Source organism: Geotrypetes seraphini, chromosome 11 (assembly GCF_902459505.1).
Source record: "Geotrypetes seraphini chromosome 11, aGeoSer1.1, whole genome shotgun sequence".
NCBI classification, from domain to species: domain Eukaryota; kingdom Metazoa; phylum Chordata; class Amphibia; order Gymnophiona; family Dermophiidae; genus Geotrypetes; species Geotrypetes seraphini.
The window spans coordinates 36,412,224-36,435,755 of record NC_047094.1 but is presented as its reverse complement, the minus strand read 5'-3'; the positions used below and the strand labels follow the sequence as shown (position 1 = coordinate 36,435,755).

Sequence of the window (23,532 nt, the reverse complement as noted above, 5' to 3'; positions counted from 1 at the left end):
TTGCATTGAAGTTTTTCTAGTGAGATTTGCTGTCATCAAAAAGATATAGGTGAAATTGGACTCTTCTCTAATAGCTATTTCATGCAGGGTTAACCATTTTTGAGAAATGGGGTTGTTACAACCAAACCAGTAAATCTTATGATATTTTTGTGCTCACGAAATGTTTTCTTAGCCACAATACCAAAAGCAGCATCTGTTTTTGCTTTGAAAATGATGAACAGTTCTGTTTTCAGCTGCTTCAGTTTGCATATTTTTTTTACCTAGGTATTCTACTGATGCCTCTTGAGGATTTATAATCTTGACAACCATTATGACTGCAATTAATTTCTAGCCCATTTAATAACAATAATACAGTACAATCTCAATTATCTGATGTAAATGGAACCAATCCGTTATCAGATAAGTGAAAAGATGGATAGTACGGAAAACAATGGTAATCCCAATGCATAAGCAAGGTCAAGGATCACAACGGTGCTGCAGTAAAAGCAGGGTCCCGGGTCAAAAACAAACTTATCTCAGCTGCAAAACTTCTTTCGGTGGTGGTGGGATGGGGGGTGGGGAGGGAAAGGAATGTCGGATATGTTGGATGGTCAGATTAGTGAAGGACAGATAATCTAATCTAAACTAATTCTTAGGTTTGTATACCGCATCATCTCCACGTTCGTAGAGCTTGGTGCGGTTTACAGTAGATGAAATAGGAAAGAACAACATAGGGTTAGAGGTAGAAGTGTGAAGAATATTAGAGGACTTGGGATGCCAGATATAAGAGTTTTCTTGATTCCTAAATTGGAGAGAGGCTTACATTTTTTTGAGAAAAGCCAGGTTTTCAGATGTTTGCGGAAAACTTGGAGAGAGCTCAAGTTCCGAAGAGGGGAAGTAAGGTTGTTCCAGAGCTCAGTGATTTTGAAGTGGAGGGAGGTCCCTAGCTTTCCTGTATGGGAAATGCCTTTTAGCGAGGGGAAGGATAGTTTTAATTTGTGGGAGGATCTGGTGGTATTAGGGTTTGAGAAATTCCAAGAAAGAGGGATAAAGGGAGGGAGGATACCGTATAGGATTTTGAAAGTTAAACAGGCGCATTTATAGTGGACCCTGGCGATTATCGGAAGCCAGTGAAGCTTGGCCAGAAGCAGGGAGACATGGTCAAATTTACTTTTAGCGAAGATGAGCTTGGCTGCTGCATTCTGAATCCGCTGGAGCCTGTGGAGATTTTTCTTAGTCAGGCTTAAGTAGATAGAGTTGCAATAGTCCAATCTGGAAAGGATGATGGATTGGACAAGGAGATTGTACTGTATATAAAATGGTTTTTGCAAGTGACAGGATCCTTCAGTTGCCTTCAAAAACGTACTCTTCTATTCTTTCATGCAAGATTTTAAGTTGATATTTATGAAAGATGCACCATAGTCAGTAGTAGCTGAAACTGAAGACTTGACAATTGGTGTTGTGGTTTATACGAGGGTGGTTTGAAAGATTTGGTAAAAAAAAAAAAAAGCAAGTTAACGTATTCTCCATCGAGGACTATACGTTTAGTCCAGCGAGATTCCAGTTTTTTCATAAGCTATTTTTCCGACAATACAAAGAAACTGGAAACTCGCTGGACTAAACGTATAGCCCTCGATGGAGGCTGCATTGTTTAACTTGCTTTTTTACCAAACTTTTCTAACCATCTTCTACATTTTAGACCTGCTACAGTTCTGCTTTTTCCATGTATGTTTTCCAGTGTGCCCAATACATGTATGTGTATTTTTTTTTTTTTGAGCTGTTCAATCAGATGTTCTCACTGTGATTGATTGCTCCATTAAAAATTTTGATCACAGTTAATTGTATTTTTATTATGGTGCTAGACAGTATATTAACACAGTTAACTGGACAGTGATGATGTCCATCTAGTGTCCAGTTAGGTAACTGGGATTCATGGAATAGTCTCCCAGTGGAGGTGTTGAAGAATTCAAGAAAATGTGGGACAGGCATGTGCAGTGGCATCTCTCTCCCGCTCTCTTCTTTGCCCCACCCCTACACAGTCCTTCCCCACCCCCACTGTTACCTCTGTAACATTCCTGGCACGAGCAGCAACCCCTAACCTGCTGTCATACCTGCGTGGGCTCTCCCTCTGACGTCACGTCTTAGGCGCAGGTCCAGGAAATGAAGTCAGAAGAAGAGGCCACGCAGGCATGACAGCAGGTTAGGAGTTACTGCTCACCGCTAGGAATGTTACAGAGATATGGGGGAGGGAAGCGGTGCATGGCAGCTGGGGGAGGGGACAGAGAGGAGTACTGGTACTGCACCTCTTATCAAGATGGTGTCCGGGACAGACTGCCCCTCCACCCCACCCTTATTATGCCACTGGGCATATGGTATCTCTTAGGGAGAGGAGGAGATAATGCGGATAGGCAGACTGGATGGGCCATTTGGCCTTTATCTGCCATCGTGCTTCTATGTTACTATGTCATTGACAGTGGGCAGAACAGCAAGATCAAGCAAGCAAGCCTCTAGCTCAGACATGGGCAACTCCGGTCCTCGAGGGCCAGAATCCAATCAGGTTTCCAGGATTTCCTCAATGAATATGCATTGAAAGTAGTGCATGCAAATAGATTTCATGCACCTTCATTGGGGAAATTCTGAAAACCCGATTGGATATGCCCATGTCTGCTCTAGATAAACAGCAAGAAGCTCAGGGCCTGAGCACATGTTGAAGGCTTCTGTGCCCCCCTCCCCTCCCTCACGTTTCATAACAGGAAGTCAGTGTCAGAGTGGTCAGGCTTTCAGTGCATTCATGTGAGGTCTCATACTTCCTTGATATTTAGCTACCAGGTTGCCTCTTTATTCCTATTGTTCTTCCAGCCACTGATTTGGGGGAGGGGTGATTTAATTCTTGCTTGGGCCGCATGCTGTTTTGCTGCCTGAAAATCTAAAAGACAACTGCCTAGCTTACCTAATGGAAGCGCCAGCCCTGACCAAGTCTCCTTTTTTCTTAGAGTGCAAAGCTATGAAAACTTCCTTGGCAGCAATGGATTTTCTTCTTGTCAGTACACAGTTACAGTTAAATCATTTCTGGAAGCGTAGAAACATTATGGCAGATAAAGGCCAAATGGCCCATCCAGTCTGTCCATCTGCAGTAACTACTATTACTACTTATCTCTTTTATAGCGCTGAAAGGCGTATGCAGCACTGTACATTTTGACATTTATAGATGGTCCCTGCTTGGAAGAGCTTACAATTTAATTTGCAGGGACAGGCATGACATATAGGGTTGGAGATGCAGAGCCCAAGGTGAGAGAAGTTAGGAGTCCAAAGCACTCTCAAAAAGGTGGGCTTTTAACTGGGCCTTGAACACTGCCATAGGAGCCCGCTGAAATTTAAAGGAAATTGTATCTAAAAGATTGTATGCTATCTTGTTTCCTTATCAGGTCACTTCTATGTGGTCTATCTTGCCAATTCAAATATGATCTATAGTGATGCTTACAATCTTTAAAAAAAAGTGCACAAAACTTTGTTTCGTAAATTCAATCTTAGCAGTCAATGATTGGGATATCTTTTTCTATATGTAAAATCCTAGTAATTAATCCTGTTCTTTATAGCTATGAACTATTTGTAGGCAATAAATATAGAAACATAGAAACATGATGACAGATAAAGGCCAAATGGCCCATCTAGTCTGTCCATCTGAAGTAACCCTTTATCTCTTCCTCTCTTTAAGAGATTATTATATCAAATGGATCTGTTTGTTGCTTTTTTGATATTTAGATTATGTTTTGAGAATGTCATAATTTAGGTGGATATTCCTTTCCTGGCAGTGTGTTTGACCTATTTTTGATCAATTCAAATTGATTACCAGCTCCTTCAATTCATACATGTAAAACTATAAATTTTACTTGTGTATATATATATTCTCTTATTCTCTAAGTCTAATATTAATATTAAATAAATAAATATTTAAATAAGAACATAAGAATTGCCACTGCTGAGTCAGACCAGTGGTCCATCATGCCAAGCAGTCCGCTCACGCGGCGGCCCTCTGGTCTAAGACCAGCACCCTAACTAAGACTAGCCCTACCAGCGCACGTTCTTGTTCAGCAGAAACTTGTCTAACTTTGTCTTGAATCCTTGAAGAGTGTTTTCCCCTATAACAGCCTCTGGAAGAGCATTCCAGCATTCTACCACTCTCTGGGTGAAGAAGAACTTCCTTACGTTTGTACGGAATCTATCCCCTTTCAACTTTAGAGAGTGCCCTCTTGTTCTCCCTACCTTGGAGAGGGTGAACAACCTGTCCTTATCTACTAAGTCTATCCCCTTCAGTACCTTGAATGTTTCGATCATGTCCCCTCTCAAACTCCTCTGTTCGAAGGAGAAGAGGCCCAGTTTCTCTAATCTTTCGCTGTACGGCAGCTCCTCCAGCCCCTTAACCATCTTAGTCACTCTTCTCTGGACCCTTTCAAGTAGTACCTTGTCCTTCTTCTTGTACGGCGACCAGTGCTGGATGCAGTACTCCAGGTGAAGGCGTACCATGGCCCAGTACAGCGGCACGATAACCTTCTCTGATCTGTTCGTGATTCCCCTTCTTTATCATTCCTAGCATTCTGTTTGCCCTTTTTGCTGCCGCCGCACATTGTGTGGACGGCTTCATCGACTTGTCGATCAGAACTCCCAAGTCCCTTTCCTGGGAGGTCTCTCCAAGTACCGCCCCGGACATCCTGTATTCGTGCACGAGATTTTTGTTACCGACATGCATCACTTTACACTTATCGAACCTCATCTGCCATGTCGATGCCCATTCCTCGAGCTTGATTATGTCACATTGCAGATCTTTGCAATCCCCCTGCGTCTTTACTACTCTGAATAACTTCGTATCATCCTCAAATTTAATCACCTCGCTCGTCGTACCTACGTCCAGATCATTTATAAAGATGTTAAAGAGCACGGGTCCAAGCACCGAGCCCTGCGGCACCCCACTGGTGACGCTCTTCCAGTCCGAGTATTGTCCATTTACCCCCACTCTCTGTTTCCTATGCTCCAGCCAGTTTTTAATCCACGTATTTCACCCTCAATTCCATGGCTTGCAATTTTCCGAAGAAGTCGTTCATGCGGAACCTTGTCGAAAGCCTTCTGAAAATCCAGATATACAATGTCGACCGGATCGCCCTTGTCTATCTATCTGTTTACTCCCTCAAAGAAGTGCAGCAAATTTGTCAAACACGATCTGCCTTTGCTAAAACCGTGCTGACTGGTCCTCATCAGCCCATTTCCGTCAAGGTGATCAATGATGCTGTCCTTTATCAGTGACTCTACCATCTTTCCCGGTACCGAGGTCAGACTCACCGGTCTGTAGTTCCCCAGATCTCCCCTCGAACCTTTGTTGAAGATCGGTGCAACATTCGCCACCTTCCAGTCTTCCGGAATCTTTCCCGATTTGATCGACAGATTGGCTATTAGTTGAAGCAGTTCAGCTATGGTCCCTTTCAATTCCTTGATGACCCTCGGATGGATGTCATCCGGTTCCGGGGATTTATCGCTCTTAAGCCTATCAATCTGCCTACATACCTCCTCTAGATTGACCGTCAATCCTGTCAGATGTCCGTCTTCGTTTCCAGCATATAGCCTGGTGGGTTCCGGTATGCTGTGTACATTTTCTTTTGTAAATACAGATGCAAAAAATGTGTTCAGTTTGTCAGCGATTGCTTTGTCCTCCTTTAGTGCTCCCTTTATTCCATGGTCATCCAATGGTCCCACCACTTCCTTTGCGGGTCGTTTCCCCTTAATATATCGAAAGAACGGCTTGAAGTGCTTCGCCTCCTTGGCTATTTTTTCCTCGTAGTCTCTTTTGGCCCCTTTTACCGCCTTATGGCACCTGCGTTGATGTTGTTTGTGTTTGTTCCAGTTTTCATCCATTTTTGACCTTTTCCATTCCTTAAATGAAGTTTTCTTGTCTCTGATCGCTTCTTTCACCTCTACAGTGAGACATGCCGGTTCTTTGTTCTTTTTCCTCTTGGATCCCTTGTTGATACGCGATATATATAGATTTTGCGCCTCGGTGACTGTGTCCTTAAAAAGGGACCAAGCTTGCTCTAGCGATTTTATAGTGCTTATCCTCTTCTTAATCTTCTTTCCTTACCATAAGTCTCATCCCTTCGTAATTCCCTTTTCGGAAGTTCAGTGCCTTGGCTGTCGTTTTGGACCAATGTTTCTTCCCTGCGTCCAGATCAAAGCGGATCATATTGTGATCGCTGCTTCCCAGCATCCCTTCTACTTCTACATCTTGTGCTGGTCCTCGTAGGCCATTTAGAATTAAGTCCAGAATTGAATTTCCTCTAGTATTTTCCTTGACAAGTTGTTCCAGGAAGCAATCGCCTACAGCATCCAAGATCTTGGTCTCTCTAATGCAGCCGGAGGTACCTAGGTTCCAGTCTATTCCCAGATAGTTGAAGTCACCCATGATAACTGTGTTGCTTCCCTTGCAGTTGCGTTTAATCTCGTCTGTCATTTCTCCATCAATTTCTTTGGACTGCCCTGGGGGTCGGTATGTGAATAAGTGCTCAGTGTCTTAACTCCTGCATGAGAGCCACAGCGAGATCATTCTGAGACCATCATCGCACTTATGGGTCCCTTATTCCACATTATATTTGATCTCAAAACCCAAGACCATCCAGCATGTGCTTCTACATTATATCTTGCTTTAATCAACTGCAATATTGCACTTATCTTGTTCAGCTTGAATGGTCAAAACTTGTGGCTCTGCAGGCTTGCTGTTCCAATAAGATTTTGAATAAATTTGTGCAATCTGTGCATTTTGTGCAAATGTTCAAACTGGTAGGTTTTCTCTACTCCCCTGTGTAGTAGAGGGCGTAGAGAGTAGATTTAGGGCATGTTTTACGAAGCCGCACTAGCAGCTGCCACGAAGCCCTTTAAATCTCTATGGGCTTCGGGGCCGTTACTGTAGCACAGCCGCTAGCGCGGCTTCGTAAAACAGGCCTTTACTTATTTTCAAAGTTCTTGGGTTTCTAGACTCTTTACTATTACTAATTATGTATTCCTAGCTAATCTTTTGTAAACCGCATAGAACTTAAAGGTGATGCGGTCTAGAAATGGATTTTATGTTTTTTGTTATTTTCATATTCCCGGAAGCATCCTCTCATCTGTTGTTCACAGACAGGACAGACTCTCTTTTTGTGTGGTTTTGTTCATTTTAGGCCTTTCACTTTCTACATAATCGGACCACAAAGGCATGAAAACCAAAACTAAGAGTTCTGTTCCTAATGTGCAGTGCCAGAAAAAGAGAATTTTGTGCTCTGTGCAGAAAGAGCAGGTAATGGCCACAGCTTTCCCTTTTCACTAAGCAGGCTCTTTTCAAAAGTGTGCCATGTTAATGTACCTTCAGTATGTCCTTAAATACAGTCTTGCTAATGGGTTAAGATATGCATGTAATTGCATAGCTCATTTCAAATATAGCCATTCATTCATTGAAACAAATCGAGCATGTGTTTTATGACTACACATCCTTCGAAACTTTATTTGCTTCCCCAAGGAAGACAATTGTCTGGCATCTAGAAATTGTTATTTATTAACAACATGGCTAGATTATTGTGTGTTTGAAATTGCCCTACCTACGTCAATGTGGCCTGAAGTAGACATGCTGACCTTTGCTTTGGAAGCCACCCCATGTGTACTTAGTGAAGATGTTTTTATTGCAAGGATGTGTGGTTTGGGTGAACTGAAAATACTGATGAGTAATCCCCATTTTACAAAGGAAATAACCTACCAGTATGAAAAAATCCAGACATCAGTATATACACCTTCCTCGAGTCTAGGCAAATGTAGAAGCACTTTCTAATCTAATCTAATCTAATCTAATCCTTAGGTTTGTATACCGCATCATCTCCACGTTCATAGAGCTCGACGCGGTTTACAGTAGGAGAAATAGGAAGGAACTACAACAGAGAGTTAGAGGTAGAAGTGTGAAGAAAATTTAGAGGACTTGGGATGCCAAGATATAAGAGTTTCCTTGATTCCTAAGTTGGAGGGAGACTTACATTTTTTGAGAAAAGCCAGGTTTTCAGATGTTTGCGGAAAACTTGGAGAGAGCTCAAGTTCCGAAGAGGGGAGGTAAGGTTGTTCCAGAGCTCAGTGATTTTGAAGTGGAGGGCGGTCCCTAGCTTTCCTGTGTGGGAATTGCCTTTTAGCGAGGGGAAGGATAGTTTTAATTTGTGGGAGGATCTGGTGGTATTAGGGTTTGAGGAATTCCAAGAAAGAGGGATAAAGGGAGGGAGGATACCATATAGGATTTTGAAAGTTAAACAGGCGCATTTATCGGAAGTGGAGCTTGGCTGTTAATAGATTAGGCTCCAGGAGTAAGGGAAAATAAAAGAAACAGTTTATTCTTTGGGGAGGGGTCATTCAAAAATGGAATGCTGCTGCCTCCTTGATCCATAGGAAATTCTGAACAATTTCTACAATGCGCAATACCACAGAATTCCCCTGGGACTAACCATTGTCTCTAGAAGTCATAGATGGCACAATGGTTTCCATCATGATTTGAGTTTGAATAGACAGCATAGTAGTATTCAAGGAATCACTTTTTAAAAATTTATCTGGTGGTCTTAATTTATTTCACCGTTTTACTCTAATTTGTAGTATTCATTTCATTTTCAGTCTGGACGCAGACTCATCCAAATCTTTATAATGATGTGACCTTTATTCCTCTATTTAGAAAGATGGAAAAAATAGAAAACTATTGAAAGACAAAAGACTTTTGAGAGCATAGAGTAAAGCAATTATGATTATCCTCTATAATAAAATCCTAAGCGCGCATGCGCACTTAGGACAGCGTGTTCCCTGACAGCATATTGTGTCCCTCCGTGCTGAATTCCATTTTCGAACACGGAGGTAGGGAACACGCCGGTGACTCCCCCTTCCCGCCCTCACTCACTATAAGGCCCACTGAGAGAGCACGCAGACCTCCCTGCTCTCCAGCTCCTCCAGGCATCGTCTTCCACCGAAGCGGCAGACCTCTCCACAGCAACCAGGGAGCACTAAAAGGCCCGCTGCCGCCGCTGCTGCTCTTCTGTCTGCCCTCCTCTTCAAAGTAGCCTGCTGAGGATCGCGGCCGGCTGTAGCGATCCTCGCAGACCGCTTTGCACCTCGGTAGCAGGTTCCCTCTGATGCATGGGATTGCATGCTACCGATGTGCAGAGCAGCCTGCGAGGTTCGCTACAGCCGGCCGTGATTCTCAGCAGGCTGCTTTGAAGAGGAGGACAGACGCGTGCGACCAGGAAGCCGGATGCTGGACAGGGGGAGCAGATAAGGGGTGCTGCTGGACAGGGGGAGCAGGGAAGAGGTGCTGTTAGACAGGGGGGGAGGTAAAAGGAAGGGAGAAGGCCTACTGCTGGACAGGGGGAGCAGGGAAGAAGTGCTGTTAGACAGGGGGGAGGTAAAAGGAAGGGAGAAGGCATACTGCTGGACAGGGGGAGCAGGGAAGAAGTGCTGTTAGGGGGGAGGTAAAAGGAAGGGAGAAGGGTTGCTGCTGCACAGGGGGAGCAGGCAAGGGGTGCTGCTGGACACGGGGGAGGTAAAAGGATGGGAGAAGGGCTACTGCTGGACAGGGGGAGCAGGCAAGGGGTGGTGGTGGACAGCCGAGGAAAGAGAAAGACAGACAGAAAGTGGCCAAGGAGAAAGAAAGAAAGACAGATACACACATCTATTCTAGCACCTTCTAATGTAACGGGCTTAAAGACTAGTATGATTATAATAGAGTCCAAATAGTACTTTAGATGTTTCTAATGCTGGAAGACTAAATTAGAAGATTAGTAAATTCTACTGTAGCAGTCATGATTTTATTAACAATTAGCAATCAATTGGACAAACTATGGTTTCTGTTTCTCTGAAAGTAATTTCAGCATGTTTACAAGTAATTGTAAGTGGTATTGTAACATTTTCTTAATAAAACTTTTCAAACGATCCCCAAAAAAGGTCAAGTTGATGCCATTAAAATAGTGTGTATCATGATATTCAAATACATGTTTCTGGAATGTTACTTAAACTGCCAGTATCTATTTTATAATTACGACACATCTGATCACTTGTTTCTTTAATATAGATCTTAGGACTGTAAAATTATAATGCAGTTTGTCAATAATCCCTTTATATTTCTCTAGGCCATTCGAGTTTTCTTCATGCTGCGATCACTGTCTTTGCAGCTACGAGATGAACCAGAAACTCAATTACCGCTGACCCGGGAAGAAGATCTGATAAAAACCGATGATGTGTTAGACTTGAGTAAGGCAATTTTATTTTCTGCATTATAATGTTCATCCGAATGTTTCTTTGCAGTTATAAAAATTTCTGTTATAAAAAGATCTCAACTAGACACTTCTATAATTGCTGTTTTTATAGACTATAAGGGAGTATGGTGTTTGACTTTCCATAACTTCTTGTATCATTACTTAAAGGAGAGCTTTCTTTTTCCTATAGGTTTTTTTTTTTCAGTTAGCTTTTAAATAGTTGTGAAATATTTTGTTTTATTCTGAGCATATAACTTTTCTGTAACTTCAGAGTTTCAGCTCAAACTGAACCTTCAGCAATAACTCTCACCACCATAGTTTTTAGGAGGTCCAAGGTGCTGGAAACCATTGTTTGATTTGCTACAACGTATTACCCTCTGGCATTGCTGTCTAAGCTCTTTGTTAAGCTGCCACACGATGCCAAGCGATAAGACTGAGCCTAAAACACTCAGATCTCTGATTTTATCTTAGAACACCAACACCAAGTGATTCTTTCAGTAGACCCACCTGAGTTTATGAGGATTCCAGTCTTCTCTTTTTGAATACAGGTGGTTTATTTCATTGCAAACTTCTTCTACCACTACTGTTTTTTTTTAACTTTCCAAACTGACCTGAAGCACAAGATATGTGTTTGGCTCATCATACCCTACTTTGGATCATCTGTTGCCTTGTAAGTTTCATTGAAAAAAAAAAATAAAAGAATTGCAACACTATGGGAATACAGTGTTCCCCCGGTCGTTCGCGGTCGGCGGTTCACGGTCCCAGTCATTCGCGGTATTTTCCAACTGCCGACAAGGAGAGGACAGCGGGAGAGGCAGGAGAGAGCAGCCGGAGTGGCGTCGAGTTCAGGAAATCACTCACTGTATGCTCCGACCACCTCTTCCTGCACTAAGTCGGGCCTTATCCAATCAGGAGCTGCTTTTGACACGCAGCTCCTGATTGGTAAGGCCCGACTTAGTGCAGGAAGAGGCGGTCGGAGCATACAGCGAGTGATTTCCTGCACTCGCTGGCGCTCCGGCTTCTCTCTCCTGCCTCTCCCATTGAAAAACCGTATTTGCGGTTTTTCACGATTCGCGGGGGTTCCTGGAACGGAACCCCCACGAATATCGGGGGAGTACTGTAATTCTATAACTAGGTGCCTAAAAATAGGTTCCCAGAGGACACCTGGTAGGAATCTGTGCTATAAAGGAATGCAGATTATAGAATACTAGTTTAACTATGAAAATATGAGGCTAAGAGTTAGGCACGAGCACTGAACACCAGCCATAGGGCAGGCATAAATGTGTGCACCTAAATTCTGAAGATTCGTGCATAACGTACAGTGATCTATTAGCTATGTGCCTAAGTGTGAGACCCTATGGCTATGCCTACTTTTAAAATACAAGATATGAACATAGTTGATTCGAATAGTGCCCCAAATACATTATTCGTATTTGGTCGACTAGTAACTTAAATTCAAATACAAATAATCGGGAGCTCTATTGTACTAAATCCTATTGAAATAAACATGGGGGAAGCCATTGCTTGCCCTGGATCAGTATCATGGAATATTGCTACTCCTTGGGTTTTGGCCAGGTACAGTGTGAGAACGGGCTACTGGGCTTGATGGTTTGACCCAGTAAGGCTTTTCTTATGTTCTTATTTGTGGTGTTAAAGTTCAATGCCCATTATTCGTATTTGACCAGATAGTAAAATATGCTATTCGGTGTAGCTCTATAGCATTTTTGGCATATACATGAGTAATGTGTACACCTGCAGGTGTGTATGGCATTATTCTTTTTTTTTTTTTTTTTAATCTTTATTGACATTTCAAACTTTATAATGTATACAATGGAAGAATCAGAAAAAAACTGTATGAAAATACATTGTAATCATCACAATTATTACATTAAACAATTTTTATCCCCTTCTTATCCTAATTATAAACAATAAAATTATATATTATGGCATTATTCTAATGAAAGGCACGTGTAGTCAGCATTTATCTGTTAGCCTGTGCTTTTTAGAATTGGTTTCTATATGCCCTTCCAAACAAGAACATTTTGCATAGAAAGTTTTTATTGCTATCCTTATGTCCAAGATGGCCATCATCTAATTATTGGTTTGTTATTTGAGGCTGAGATGTGATAATGGAGGAGTATGTTACTAGTTGTTTAGCTAAGATTAGTGGCAATGGTAGATTTGTCAATGTTATTGCCTGAAAGCCTAGATTTCCATGTTTAATGCTTAGAAACTAAGGGGCGTAGTTACTAATATGTGCTACTGTTAACACGTTCTGTGCTCCCACTGTCTGATTCTATTTTACCACCGGTCTCAATTTATTGCTGTTTGGAGGAGTGTACAGTACAGCCTAATCTATCTCAAACTATACTTACTCTTCCACAGGTTGCTGTATGATAGAATAATGCTCAGGGCTAGTGCATGAAACTGCATTAACATTGGCTGTTGCTCTGCACAAATAAAATACAGATGAGACACACTTTTAGGGGCTGATTCTATACAGGAAGCCTAAGAAGTGACTGAGAATTGTGTACTGGCGTCCTAAACAGAATCGCGTCTGCCCTAATGGACAGACGCCTGGCCTCCCAATTCTATAAACGGCGCCCGTGTCACAGACACCGGTTAGAGCAGGGGGCTCAAAGTCTCTCCTTGAGGGCCGCAATCCAGTTAGGTTTTCAGGATTTCCCCCATGAATATGCATGAGATCTATGTGCATGCACTGCTTTCAATGCATATTCATTGGGGAAATCCTGAAAACCCGACTGGATTGCGGCCCTCAAGGAGGGGCTTTGAGATCCCTGGTTAGAGAATTGCACCTTAGCCTGATCGCAAAGAATTCTCTAATATTTCAGTCTTACAATGTAAAATAAACGTATGTGCCTTTTATTAAAAGAGACACTAAGAACACTTTTTAAAATTATTATTAGGGCTGCATGTAAATAGTGGTTAATGTCATGATAAAATTAATTAATTAATTATCGCCCTCACCCTACACTTCCCTCCTTTGGTGGCTCACCTTAAAAGTTCCTTAGCAGCATTTAGATGTTGCTTGTTATGTGTGCAATGGCAAACTAGCACCAATTAGTTAATTATTTTATGCACACAACTAGCCCTATTCTATATTGCATCCCTAATTGTATGCCTAACTTTAAACCCCATTTATAGAATTGGGGAGTTATTGCAGCTTAACACCACCTGAGGCCATCTGTTGAGGAGGCATTAATTGCCTCTGCATTATCTGCGTGCGTGCAAGACACTATTCCCACTAAACTTGCAGTTAATTCAGGAATTAATACGCCTTACATATCAATCTGCTGTGCAGTGGCATAGCTGACCCGGCAGCCACCCAGGGCTGATCCCCCCCCCCCCGGCATTTGAGAGGGGTGGAACTATTGCAGGGTCATGGCATTACGTTGGATCTGTCGTCTCCTGCTCTGGAACAGTAGGTTGATGTCAAAGGAGTCGGGGGCCAGATGAGCATGTGGACCGCAGCCCTCTGTCTGCTAGAGCTGCTTTGTTAACTGTTGTGTGTTATCGTACACTAGCATACTGTTGCCCATGTTACCTGTATAAGGCAGCTTAATAAAAGGAGGAATTTCAAACTTTGCTCTGATATGATTGGAGCACAATATGGATGCGGTTCCTCCAACAAATATTTAGTGGGGGAAGGCAGGGATAAAGTCACAGGAAGAGAGAGAAAGAAGGCCTCTGATTGGATTTTGATTGGCTAGTAGGCAGTATGGATATACAGTAAAAGGAGCATGAAATCTAAAAATTAGGAACTCAGGAGATTGTTAGATTTAAGACATACCCCCCTTTAAAAAACCATAGCAAGGTTTTTAGCGCCAGCCGTGGTGGTAACAGCGCTGACACTCGTAGAAATGCTATGATCATTGGAGCTGTTACTGCTGCGGCCAGCGCTAAAAATCACGCTCCGGTTTTGTAAAAAAAGGGGGGGAGGGGGATAGTTACTAAATCTAAACATAGTAACATACGGGGTCTTTTACTAAGTCACGCTAGGGGCTATTAGCAAGCCCATTATATCCTATGGATGCGTTAGCATTTAGCGTGCGCTAAATTGGCTAGCGCACCTTTGTAAAAGACTCCCATAGTAAATGGCAGTAGATAAAGACCTGAATGGTTCATCCAGCCTACCCAGGAGTCTAGGAGCTGTTTTGTTTGGCAATTTTTAAATTCTAGATGTTATCAATAGAAGAAAACAGCTGTTCCTTGCAGCTGTTACAGATGAAGGAGAAATAAGAAAATGTATTGAATAGAACAATGTCTCTCAAACTTTTTTAGCTCTGGCACACTAAAAAGAACAAATGTTTTTCGCGGCACCTTAAAATTGAAATGATAAAATTGCAAAACCCCCAAAAAATTAAATTTGAGAGTTATTTAAACATTGACAGACTCTTAGGCAGTGGTCTCAAACTCAAACCCTTTGCAGGGCCACATTTTGGATTTGTAGGTTCTTGGAGGGCCTCAGAAAAAAAAATGGTTTATGTTTTATTAAAGAAATGACAATTTTTCATGGGGTAAAACTCTTTGTAGTTTTAAAATCTTTCCATTTGGCTAAGGGCTCCTTTTATCAAGCCACGCTAGCGATTTAACGCGCGCTAAACCACCGGCCACGCTAGCCGCTACCGCCTCCCTTGAGCAGGCAGTAGTTTTTAGGCCAGCGCGGGGCTTAACGCATGATGAAACGTCACGCAAGTTAACCCCGCTAGTGCGGCCTGATAAAAGGAGCCCTAAGTCTTAACAATAATATTGTAATTTATAGCTAAAGAGACATATGATCAAGAAACTTTTATTTTACTTTTATGATTATGATAAACATACCGAGGGCCTCAAAATAGTACCTGGTGGGCCGCGAGTTTGAAACCATTGCTCTTAGGTGATGTACATGTCATCTATTCTAGTATATGCTTATGATGGGAACTTTTTTAAAATAAAGTAAAATTCTGGAATCTCTCATGGCCCACCTGGAACCTCTTCGGGGCACACCAATGTGCTTTGGCACACAGTTTGAGAGACACTGAAATAGAAAATAGGTAACTGTTTAACACATTGATCTGCCAGATCTTATTCTGATCACAAGCAAAGTGCAATACTATTTTTTTAACATGATGCCACTGTAGCCTCTCCCCCAGTTCATCCTGTGTGCAGTATCCTATATAATAAAACCCTAGCCGCTCATGTGTACTCCTACCTGCGTGTTCCGTTTTCCCTGATCCGTAAGGTGTATGTCTGTGGTGGGAGGAGTGCGCATGCGCAAGTCCCCAGCCTTCCAGCACCTAACTACACTCGCGGCAGGACTGGCCCTGCTCTCGCAGAAAAAAAAACAATAAGTTTTTTGCGGTCTCCCATCCCTTCCCGACGTCTGACTGGCCCCCCCTTCCCTTCCCGCGGTCCAGACTCCAAACCTATCTGCAGCACTCTACACACGCTGCTTCGGGGCCTTCTACTGCCCTGATTTGCTCTGCCGCGTCTCTGATGATGTCATCAAGGACGTGCCAGAGTAAATCAGGACAGTAGAAGGCCATGAAACAGCGTGTGTAGAGTGCTGCAGATGCTGCTAGAGTCAGCAGGTTAGTCGGGACCGCAGGAAGGGAAGGGGGGGGGTTTCTAGCACCCGTTAATGTAACGGGCTAAAATACTAGTTTAATATATTGTTGAAATTCATTAATATTGTAAGGTCTTTATTGGAAAATCAGCAGCTTCTGTCTTGTGCAGAATTAGCCTCCCCAAAATTTCTTGTGCATAGCAATTTTGTGAGGGTGCTATGTACGTGCAGGAGAACAGACCCAGATGTGTGCTTGCATTTTTGTTTTTGTTCTTGTTCAGACGTGCAAACATGAGTGCTTACCTCAGGCCTGTCTTTAAAATTGCAGGACTTGTTCCAGTCACTGAAGCAAGGCAAAACTGGTTTTTAAATCCCCCAAACAGGCATTTTATACTCTCAGCCAACCGTTCTACAATGTTCTGGACCCAACAAAAATTTTCTTGTGTTATCTACACATCAAAAAGCACTGATTCTGTCTCTGCATTTCCACTTAATGACATTACCATTCAGGTTAATGCAGTGCGTGGCCATGTCTTCTGTCAGAATTAACACTCGTTCTCAACCCCTTTCTGCACTGCTTTGCCATTAATTTATTTTTATTTATTTATTTATTTATTTATTTATTTTTATTTATTTATTTATTTAGATTTATATCCCGTTCTCCCAGTAGCTCAGAACGGTCTACAAGTAAACATACATAGTAGAAGTAGTTAGGCAAATAAATGTGCAATAGGTTTAGATGTTTGGACATACAAGATTGTGCAGTATTTATCAGGTTACAGACAATTTTTCAGAGTACAGACAATTTATCAGAGTACAGACTAAGAGAGGTCTATACTGAAATTTAGGAGAAGTTAAATAGAGGAGAGAAGAGAGAGGTGGGGTTTAAGGGGGGGTGTAGACTGAGGGAGATCTTTTGTTGAAGAGGAGGGTCTTTACCATTTTACGGAATGTCAATAAAGAGTTCTGTTGCCTGAGTTGGGGGGGGAGTTTATTCCAAAGATGTGGGATGAAGTGGCTGTAGGATCGTTTGCGGGCAGTTTCTGAGAGGAGGGACCTTCCAGGGGGAATGCATAGGCGTATTTCCGATTTTGAGCGGAGGGTGCGAGTGGGGGTGTAGATGGGAAGCTTAGATTTTATGTAGGAGGGGGTGGTGGCATAAATTCTCTTGTGGGCTACTGCTAGGGCCTTGAAAGCACAGCGCTGGCTAATTGGGAGCCAGTGTTCAGCGCAGAGTGCAGGGGAGACGGGATCATGGTAGTTGAGGTTGTGTAGGAGGCGGATAGCTGCATTTTGGACACGTTGGAGGCGTTTGAGATTATTTTTGGTTAGTCCATTAAATAGGGAGTTACAGTAATCCATTCTGGAGAGAACATATGCGTAGAGGAGTTGGGCGAGGTCAGGTGTGGAGATGTAGGGTTTGATCTTTTTCAGTTGGCGGAGGTAGTAGAAGGAGGTGGAGATTACTTGGGATATGTGGGCGGATAGGGATAGGTGTCCATCTAAGGTTGCTCCTAGGCTGCGTACCTGATCTGTTGCTGTTAGTAGAGTGGAGTCCCATGCTAGGGTAGGACGTGTGAATTTGGTGCTTTTTTTCCTGATCCATAAGAGTTCTGTTTTAGTGGCGTTTAGTTGAAGTTTGTTGTTTGACATCCAAGTTTTCATATCGGAGAGGCAATGTTGGAGGTTAGTAATTTGGGACGATCGGTTCTCACCTAGTGGGAGGAGCAGCTGGATGTCATCTGCATAAGAGTGGATTTTAATGCTATATTTCTGCGCTATATCAATGACAGGCCTGATGTAGAGGTTGAATAGGAGGGGGGATAGAAGGGCGCCTTGAGGAACACCATATTTTATAGGCTTGGGGCGAGATTTGTGAGTTCCTAGTAGGACGGTCTGGGTCCTTTGATGGAGGAAGGAGGTGATCCATTGGAGGGCTGTGTCCTTGATTCCGAGGTCATAGAGTCTGGATGTGAGGAGGTGGTGGTCGACTGTGTCAAAGGCCGCGCTGAGGTCAAGTAGGACTAGTAGGGCATCACTGCCTTTGTCGAGTATTGCCCAGCTGTCATCAATGATGTCAAGGAGTACTGACTCTGTGCTGTGGCCTTTTCGGAAGCCGGACTGGGCAGGGGATAGAGCAGCTTGTTCTTCAATGAAGGGGTGAAGTCGGTGGAGCACAATTCGCTCAAGGAGTTTGGAGACAAATGGGAGGTTGGAGACTGGGCGATAGTTGCCGGGTTCGTTAGGATCAAGAGTGGGTTTTTTGAGAGTGGGCTTGATAATAGCTGACTTCCAGCTGAGGGGCACAGTCCCAGTGGTTAGAGAGGTGTTAATGATGGGGAGGATGGATTCTGCCATGGCGTCTTCTGTGGACAGCAGGAGGCTGGATGGGCAGGGATTGAGGATGGTGTTGGAGGGTTTGAGTTCTCTCAGGGTTTCGAGAACCTCGGCATGAGTGGCCATATGAAATTGGGAGAGAGCGGCGGAGGGTGGGGTATTTGGAATCGGTTGGGGTTGAATAGGAGTGGGTTTGGTGTTGGTGTCAAGATTATCTCGGATGGTTTGTACTTTGGACTGGAAGAAGTCCGAGAGAGTCTCGCTATCAAGTTCTGTTTGGTTGTTGTGACTTTTTCTTTGGGCGCTGGTGAAGAGTTGGTTTGTGAGGGTGAACAATTGTTTGGATCTAGAAGGGGCTAGTTGCAGGAGGCGAGAGTAGTAGGTCTTTTTTGCTTCTAGGATGGCAGCTTTGTAGGTGATGGATATGTTATTCCAGTGGGCTTTGGTTTCCGAGTTCGGGTGTTTGACCCAGATCCTTTCTGTTTTCCTCAGTGATCGTTTTATGGATCGGAGGTCACTGGTGTACCAGGGAGCAGGTGCTTTGTTGGTGACTATTTGGGTTGTTTTTGTCTGGGCGAGGCTATTATAGAGGGATTGGATGTTGGAGTGCCATGCGGAGGCTGCCTGGTCAATGGATTGGGGATGTTGGGTGCAGGTATCATTTAGGGTGCGAATGCCCGCGGCCATGGCTGGAGGGCTGACTGAGTTAGGGAGTTGACGTAGGGTGGGAGGGGTAGGGTCTTTACGCGGGGCAAGGGTAGTTTCGAGTGGGAGTTCGAATTCAATGAGGTGGTGGTCTGACCATGGGACTGGTGTGGTGGTATAAGTTGTTTGTTGGGGTTCTGTAGTTGGGTCACTAAGGGTGAAGAGCAGGTCTAGGATGTTGCCTGCTGAGTGCGTGGGGGTGGTTATAGCCTGATGAAATCCCAGGTCGGTGAGGGAGGAGAGGAAGTTGTCAATTTGTCCTGAGGTGTTGGGGTAGTCTGGGAAATTGAAATCTCCCAGGATGGTCACGTGTTTGTGTGAGATGGATAGTTCAGTGATGAATTCGAGGAGGGTCTCTAGGGTATCTGCTGGGGAGCTAGGGGTTCTGTAGAGGAGTATGAGGGCAATTTTGTGTTTGTGGCCTATGGTGAACGCAAGTGCTTCTAGGGAGGGAATATTGATGGAGTTTATCAGTTTAGGTGTGGCGGAGGTCTTGACAATGGTAGTCACTCCACCTCCTTTCCCAGAGGTACGTGAACAGGCTAGGGCCTGGTAGCCTGGAGGACATAGTTCGCCTAGTGTTATCCCATCATTGTCTTGGAGCCAGGTTTCAGTGATCATGAGGGCGTCCCAAGTCTTGTCACAGATGAGGTCGTGTAGGAGGAAGGATTTGTTGCTAACTGATCTTGCATTGATGAGTGCCATTTTGAGTGTATTGCTGGAGGGGGCTTGTTGAGAGGGAAGAATGGGGATGAGGTTGGTAGGGTTTCTGGTACGGCATTTTTTAGGTCGTGAAGAGAGATCACCGTATCTGCCTTGGCCTGTAATTATGGGAATGGTGAAGTATAGTGTTGTCAGGAGTGTAGGGGAAGTGGTGGAAGTGGGGGTGGCTGGGAGGGTGGTTTGAAAAGTGGTGGGAGGGGGGGCGGGGAAGGTGGTAGCTTGAAGAGTTGGGGGCATGACAGGAAGGGGGAATGGGTGTTGGGTCGGATGGAATTCAGGAGAGTCTCCCTATCAAGTGCTGGCTAAGTCCTGCTGTTGTAGCTAAGTCAGGAGAGGCTTGGGCAATAGATGACTAACAGGAAAGATTGCGCAGCCAAGGTTTTTATGTAGTCCAAGGATGTGCTGGGGGGGAAGTGGGGCAACAGAAGTGATTGCTGGTAAACCTTTGGCAATAATACAGTTTGGCACTAAGCAAAAGCATAAACAGTAATAGAATTTGGCATCTAAACGAGAGCATAGAAAAAAGAGCATAGATAGTAATGAAATTTGGCACTAAACTACAATATAGTCAGGAATAAAATTGGAATCGGGTGGAATTCGGGTTGGGAGGGTTAAACAGGGGAGAGCTGTGAGAGCAGGAACGGTGGTCTGACGGCCTTGAGCACGGGCAAAAGAAGGCGGCTCTCCGGTGGTAAAAGTTTGTTCAAAGTCGGCTCCTCTGTGTCGGGAGGGGGGCGGAGCAGGGCTCCCACGCTCCTCTCTCGATGCAGGGAGGACCAGAGAAGAAGGCAGGCTCTCCGGTGGCAAAAGTCCGTTTAAAGTTGGCTCCTCTGTGTCGGGAGGGGGGCGGAGCAGGGCTCCCACGCTCCTCTCTCGATGCAGGGAGGACCAGAGAAGAAGGCAGGCTCTCTGGTGGCAAAAGTCCGTTTAAAGTCGGCTCCTCTGTGTCGGGAGGGGGGCGGAGCAGGGCTCCCACGCTCCTCTCTCGATGCAGGGAGGACCAGAGAAGAAAGCAGGCTCTCCGGTGGCAAAAGTCCGTTTAAAGTTGGCTCCTCTGTGTCGGGAGGGGGGCGGAGCAGGGCTCCCACGCTCCTCTCTCGATGCAGGGAGGACCAGAGAAGAAAGCAGGCTCTCCGGTGGCAAAAGTCCGTTTAAAGTTGGCTCCTCTGTGTCGGGAGGGGGGCGGAGCAGGGCTCCCACGCTCCTCTCTCGATGCAGGGAGGACCAGAGAAGAAAGCAGGCTCTCCGGTGGCAAAAGTCCGTTTAAAGTTGGCTCCTCTGTGTCGGGAGGGGGGCGGAGCAGGGCTCCCACGCTCCTCTCTCGATGCAGGGAGGACCAGAGAAGAAAGCAGGCTCTCCGGTGGCAAAAGTCCGTTTAAAGTTGGCTCCTCTGTGTCGGGAGGGGGGCGGAGCAGGGCTCCCACGCTCCTCTCTCGATGCAGGGAGGACCAGAGAAGAAGGCAGGCTCTCCGGTGGCAAAAGTCCATTTAAAGTTGGCTCCTCTGTGTCGGGAGGGGGGCGGAGCAGGGCTCCCACGCTCCTCTCTCGATGCAGGGAGGACCAGAGAAGAAAGCAGGCTCTCCGGTGGCAAAAGTCCGTTTAAAGTTGGCTCCTCTGTGTCGGGAGGGGGGCGGAGCAGGGCTCCCACGCTCCTCTCTCGATGCGCACAATCCCTACTCAATAGAGCTTACAATCTAATTAAAACAGACAAGACATTAGGAGTTAGGGAATTTCTCACAGAGGAGGGAATGATAAAACAGACATGAGTACTTTACAGCTGAGTGGGAGTTAGAAATTAAAAGCAGCCTCAAAAAAGTAGGCTTTTAGCCCAGATTTGAATACTGCCAGAGGCAGAGCTTGACATACTGACTTGGGCAGTCTGTTCTAGGCATACTGAAGCAAAGATAGAAGGGACGGAATCTAGAGATGACAGTAGAGGAGAAGCGTACAGATAAGAGAGACTTATCCGATGAATGGAATTCCCAGGGAGGAGTATAAGGAGAGATATCGAGGAGCTGCAGAATGAATGAATGAAATACTGCTCAGTGAAATCAAATGTAGCCGCAACCACGTTCTTAAGTATGAGTCATAATTAAGTCAGGCGTCTGTAACTCGGGGGACTGCCTGTCAGGGCAGGATTAACCAATAGGCCAAGTAGGCATGTGCCTAGGGCCCGAAATGGTCAGGGAGGTCCGATGAAGGAGGGCATTAACATTGTTTTTTCCAAATGGCGATAGGCCCCTCCAGCATCGATCGGCAACGCGGCCCCCCCCCCCCATCGACGGAAAGTAAGACAAGCAAGCAACGCGGGTAAGAAAGGCAACGGGAACTGTAATTGTGCAAGCGGTGCTATTTGCCCAAAGCTTCCCTCTGTCGCAGCTTCCTGTTTCCGCCTGGGCGCATGGTGGGATGGGGTGGGGCAGGGGGCCCAGTGTACTTGTGTGCCTAGGGGCCCTCGACAAATTAATCCTGCCCTGCTGCCTGTACCTACTTACATTTTCGGTGCGACCACTTAAGCAGGCCATAGAGCTGATGTAAATGTTTGTGGCTAGGTTGCCAAGAAACTTATGTAAAATATACTGTAACTGAGTGCCCCACTCATACTCTGCCTCGATTCCACCAGTGTTACATTCAGGCTCGTTACATATGAAGTAAAAGATGCATCCTGGAAACAGTTGCCTTTTGATCATATGAATAGCAACGGGAGGCTTAAATTAAACTGATGCTCTCAGGAAATGATTGTGGAAAATTAACATAACTTGCTGTGATATATTTTATGAATAGCACATCTTGTGACTGCATTTCTTTGATGGATGGTATTACTGGCTGTGACAGAAATAAAAGTAGAAATGTGGAAGCCTCAACTGCAGCACCGATAACATTCATATCATAGCAGTTAACTGGAAATCATATTATGCTTTCTTCAAAAGGGGGAGGGGGTTGCAAAGTAAATGAAATTGCAGTGCTCCTTTGTACTCCTAAAGGGGAATGATGTAACCATTTCCTGCATATTGATTATATGATTGGTACCTGTCTGCAGCAATGTTTTTTTCCTTTCAGTAATGTTCATTGATGTGGTTTAATGCACATTCCTGTAAACTTTCCTTGCTATTTTTTATTTAACATAACTGAATCAAAATCAAGTCACATTACAGAAACCCACCTCTTAGAATTTAAAAAAGGATGGATTACTTCATTACCTTTATTTGACTTGGTGTCCCAAATAAGTCCTAAAATACAGAAAAATAAGCCATCCTTTGCTAATAATTTGATACTAATATCTTAGTAAAGGGAGATAGGGGTCTCACCCAATCTGAGTGATGCCTCTGGTGATTGAGAAAGGGGTATCCCCCATCCAGAGTTGCAGATGTCCCCCCTGTGATGATATCACCGGACGCTGGTACTTGTTTAATGATCTGGTCATATAGAATTAGTCATGCAAGAAGCAGAAGTATATCTTAGCCCAGGGGTTCTTAACCTTTTTTTGTTTCCATACCCTTGTAACTGATCAAGTGAAACTCTTGCACCCCTTTCCTAAACCACATGTCCACTTGGGACTTCTGAAGCTAAATATGTCGCTAACACTGCTGAAATTTCAGCAGTACACAGTTATACTATTGATAACTGCCTTCACTTTGTCTAGAAAGTTTTCAATAAATTTACTCTTGGTGGAATTCTGCGCTACTGTGCAATGCAGAATTTACACAGAATTCTCCAGGGCCACATAATTACCTTTGCGCAGATTTTGTAGTCTGTTCTGGCACTCCCTCGCTGTGGCCTGAATCGCTGCTAGAAACATCTTTGGGCAGCCTGTGTGGGCTGTTCAGGCTTCCTTCTACCGTGGTCTCACCCTCATTGATGTCACTTCCTCTTTATTCGTCGGGACCGCATGGTAGAGGGAAGCCTGCAGAGCCGGCAGCAGGTTGAGATTAA

General features: G+C 44.4%; 1 protein-coding gene across 12 annotated transcripts in view; it reads left to right on the top strand.

Annotated features, from left to right (window-relative positions):
* The window catches only part of CLEC16A (C-type lectin domain containing 16A), a 377,291-nt gene that overhangs the window by 213,010 nt on the left and 140,749 nt on the right, over nt 1-23,532 (top strand). For all 12 annotated transcript variants that reach the window (XM_033914729.1, XM_033914726.1, XM_033914722.1 and 9 more), the window contains one exon: nt 10,143-10,263. In XM_033914729.1, coding sequence (XP_033770620.1) covers nt 10,143-10,263 — 121 coding nt within the window. The remainder of the gene's footprint in view (nt 1-10,142; nt 10,264-23,532) is intronic.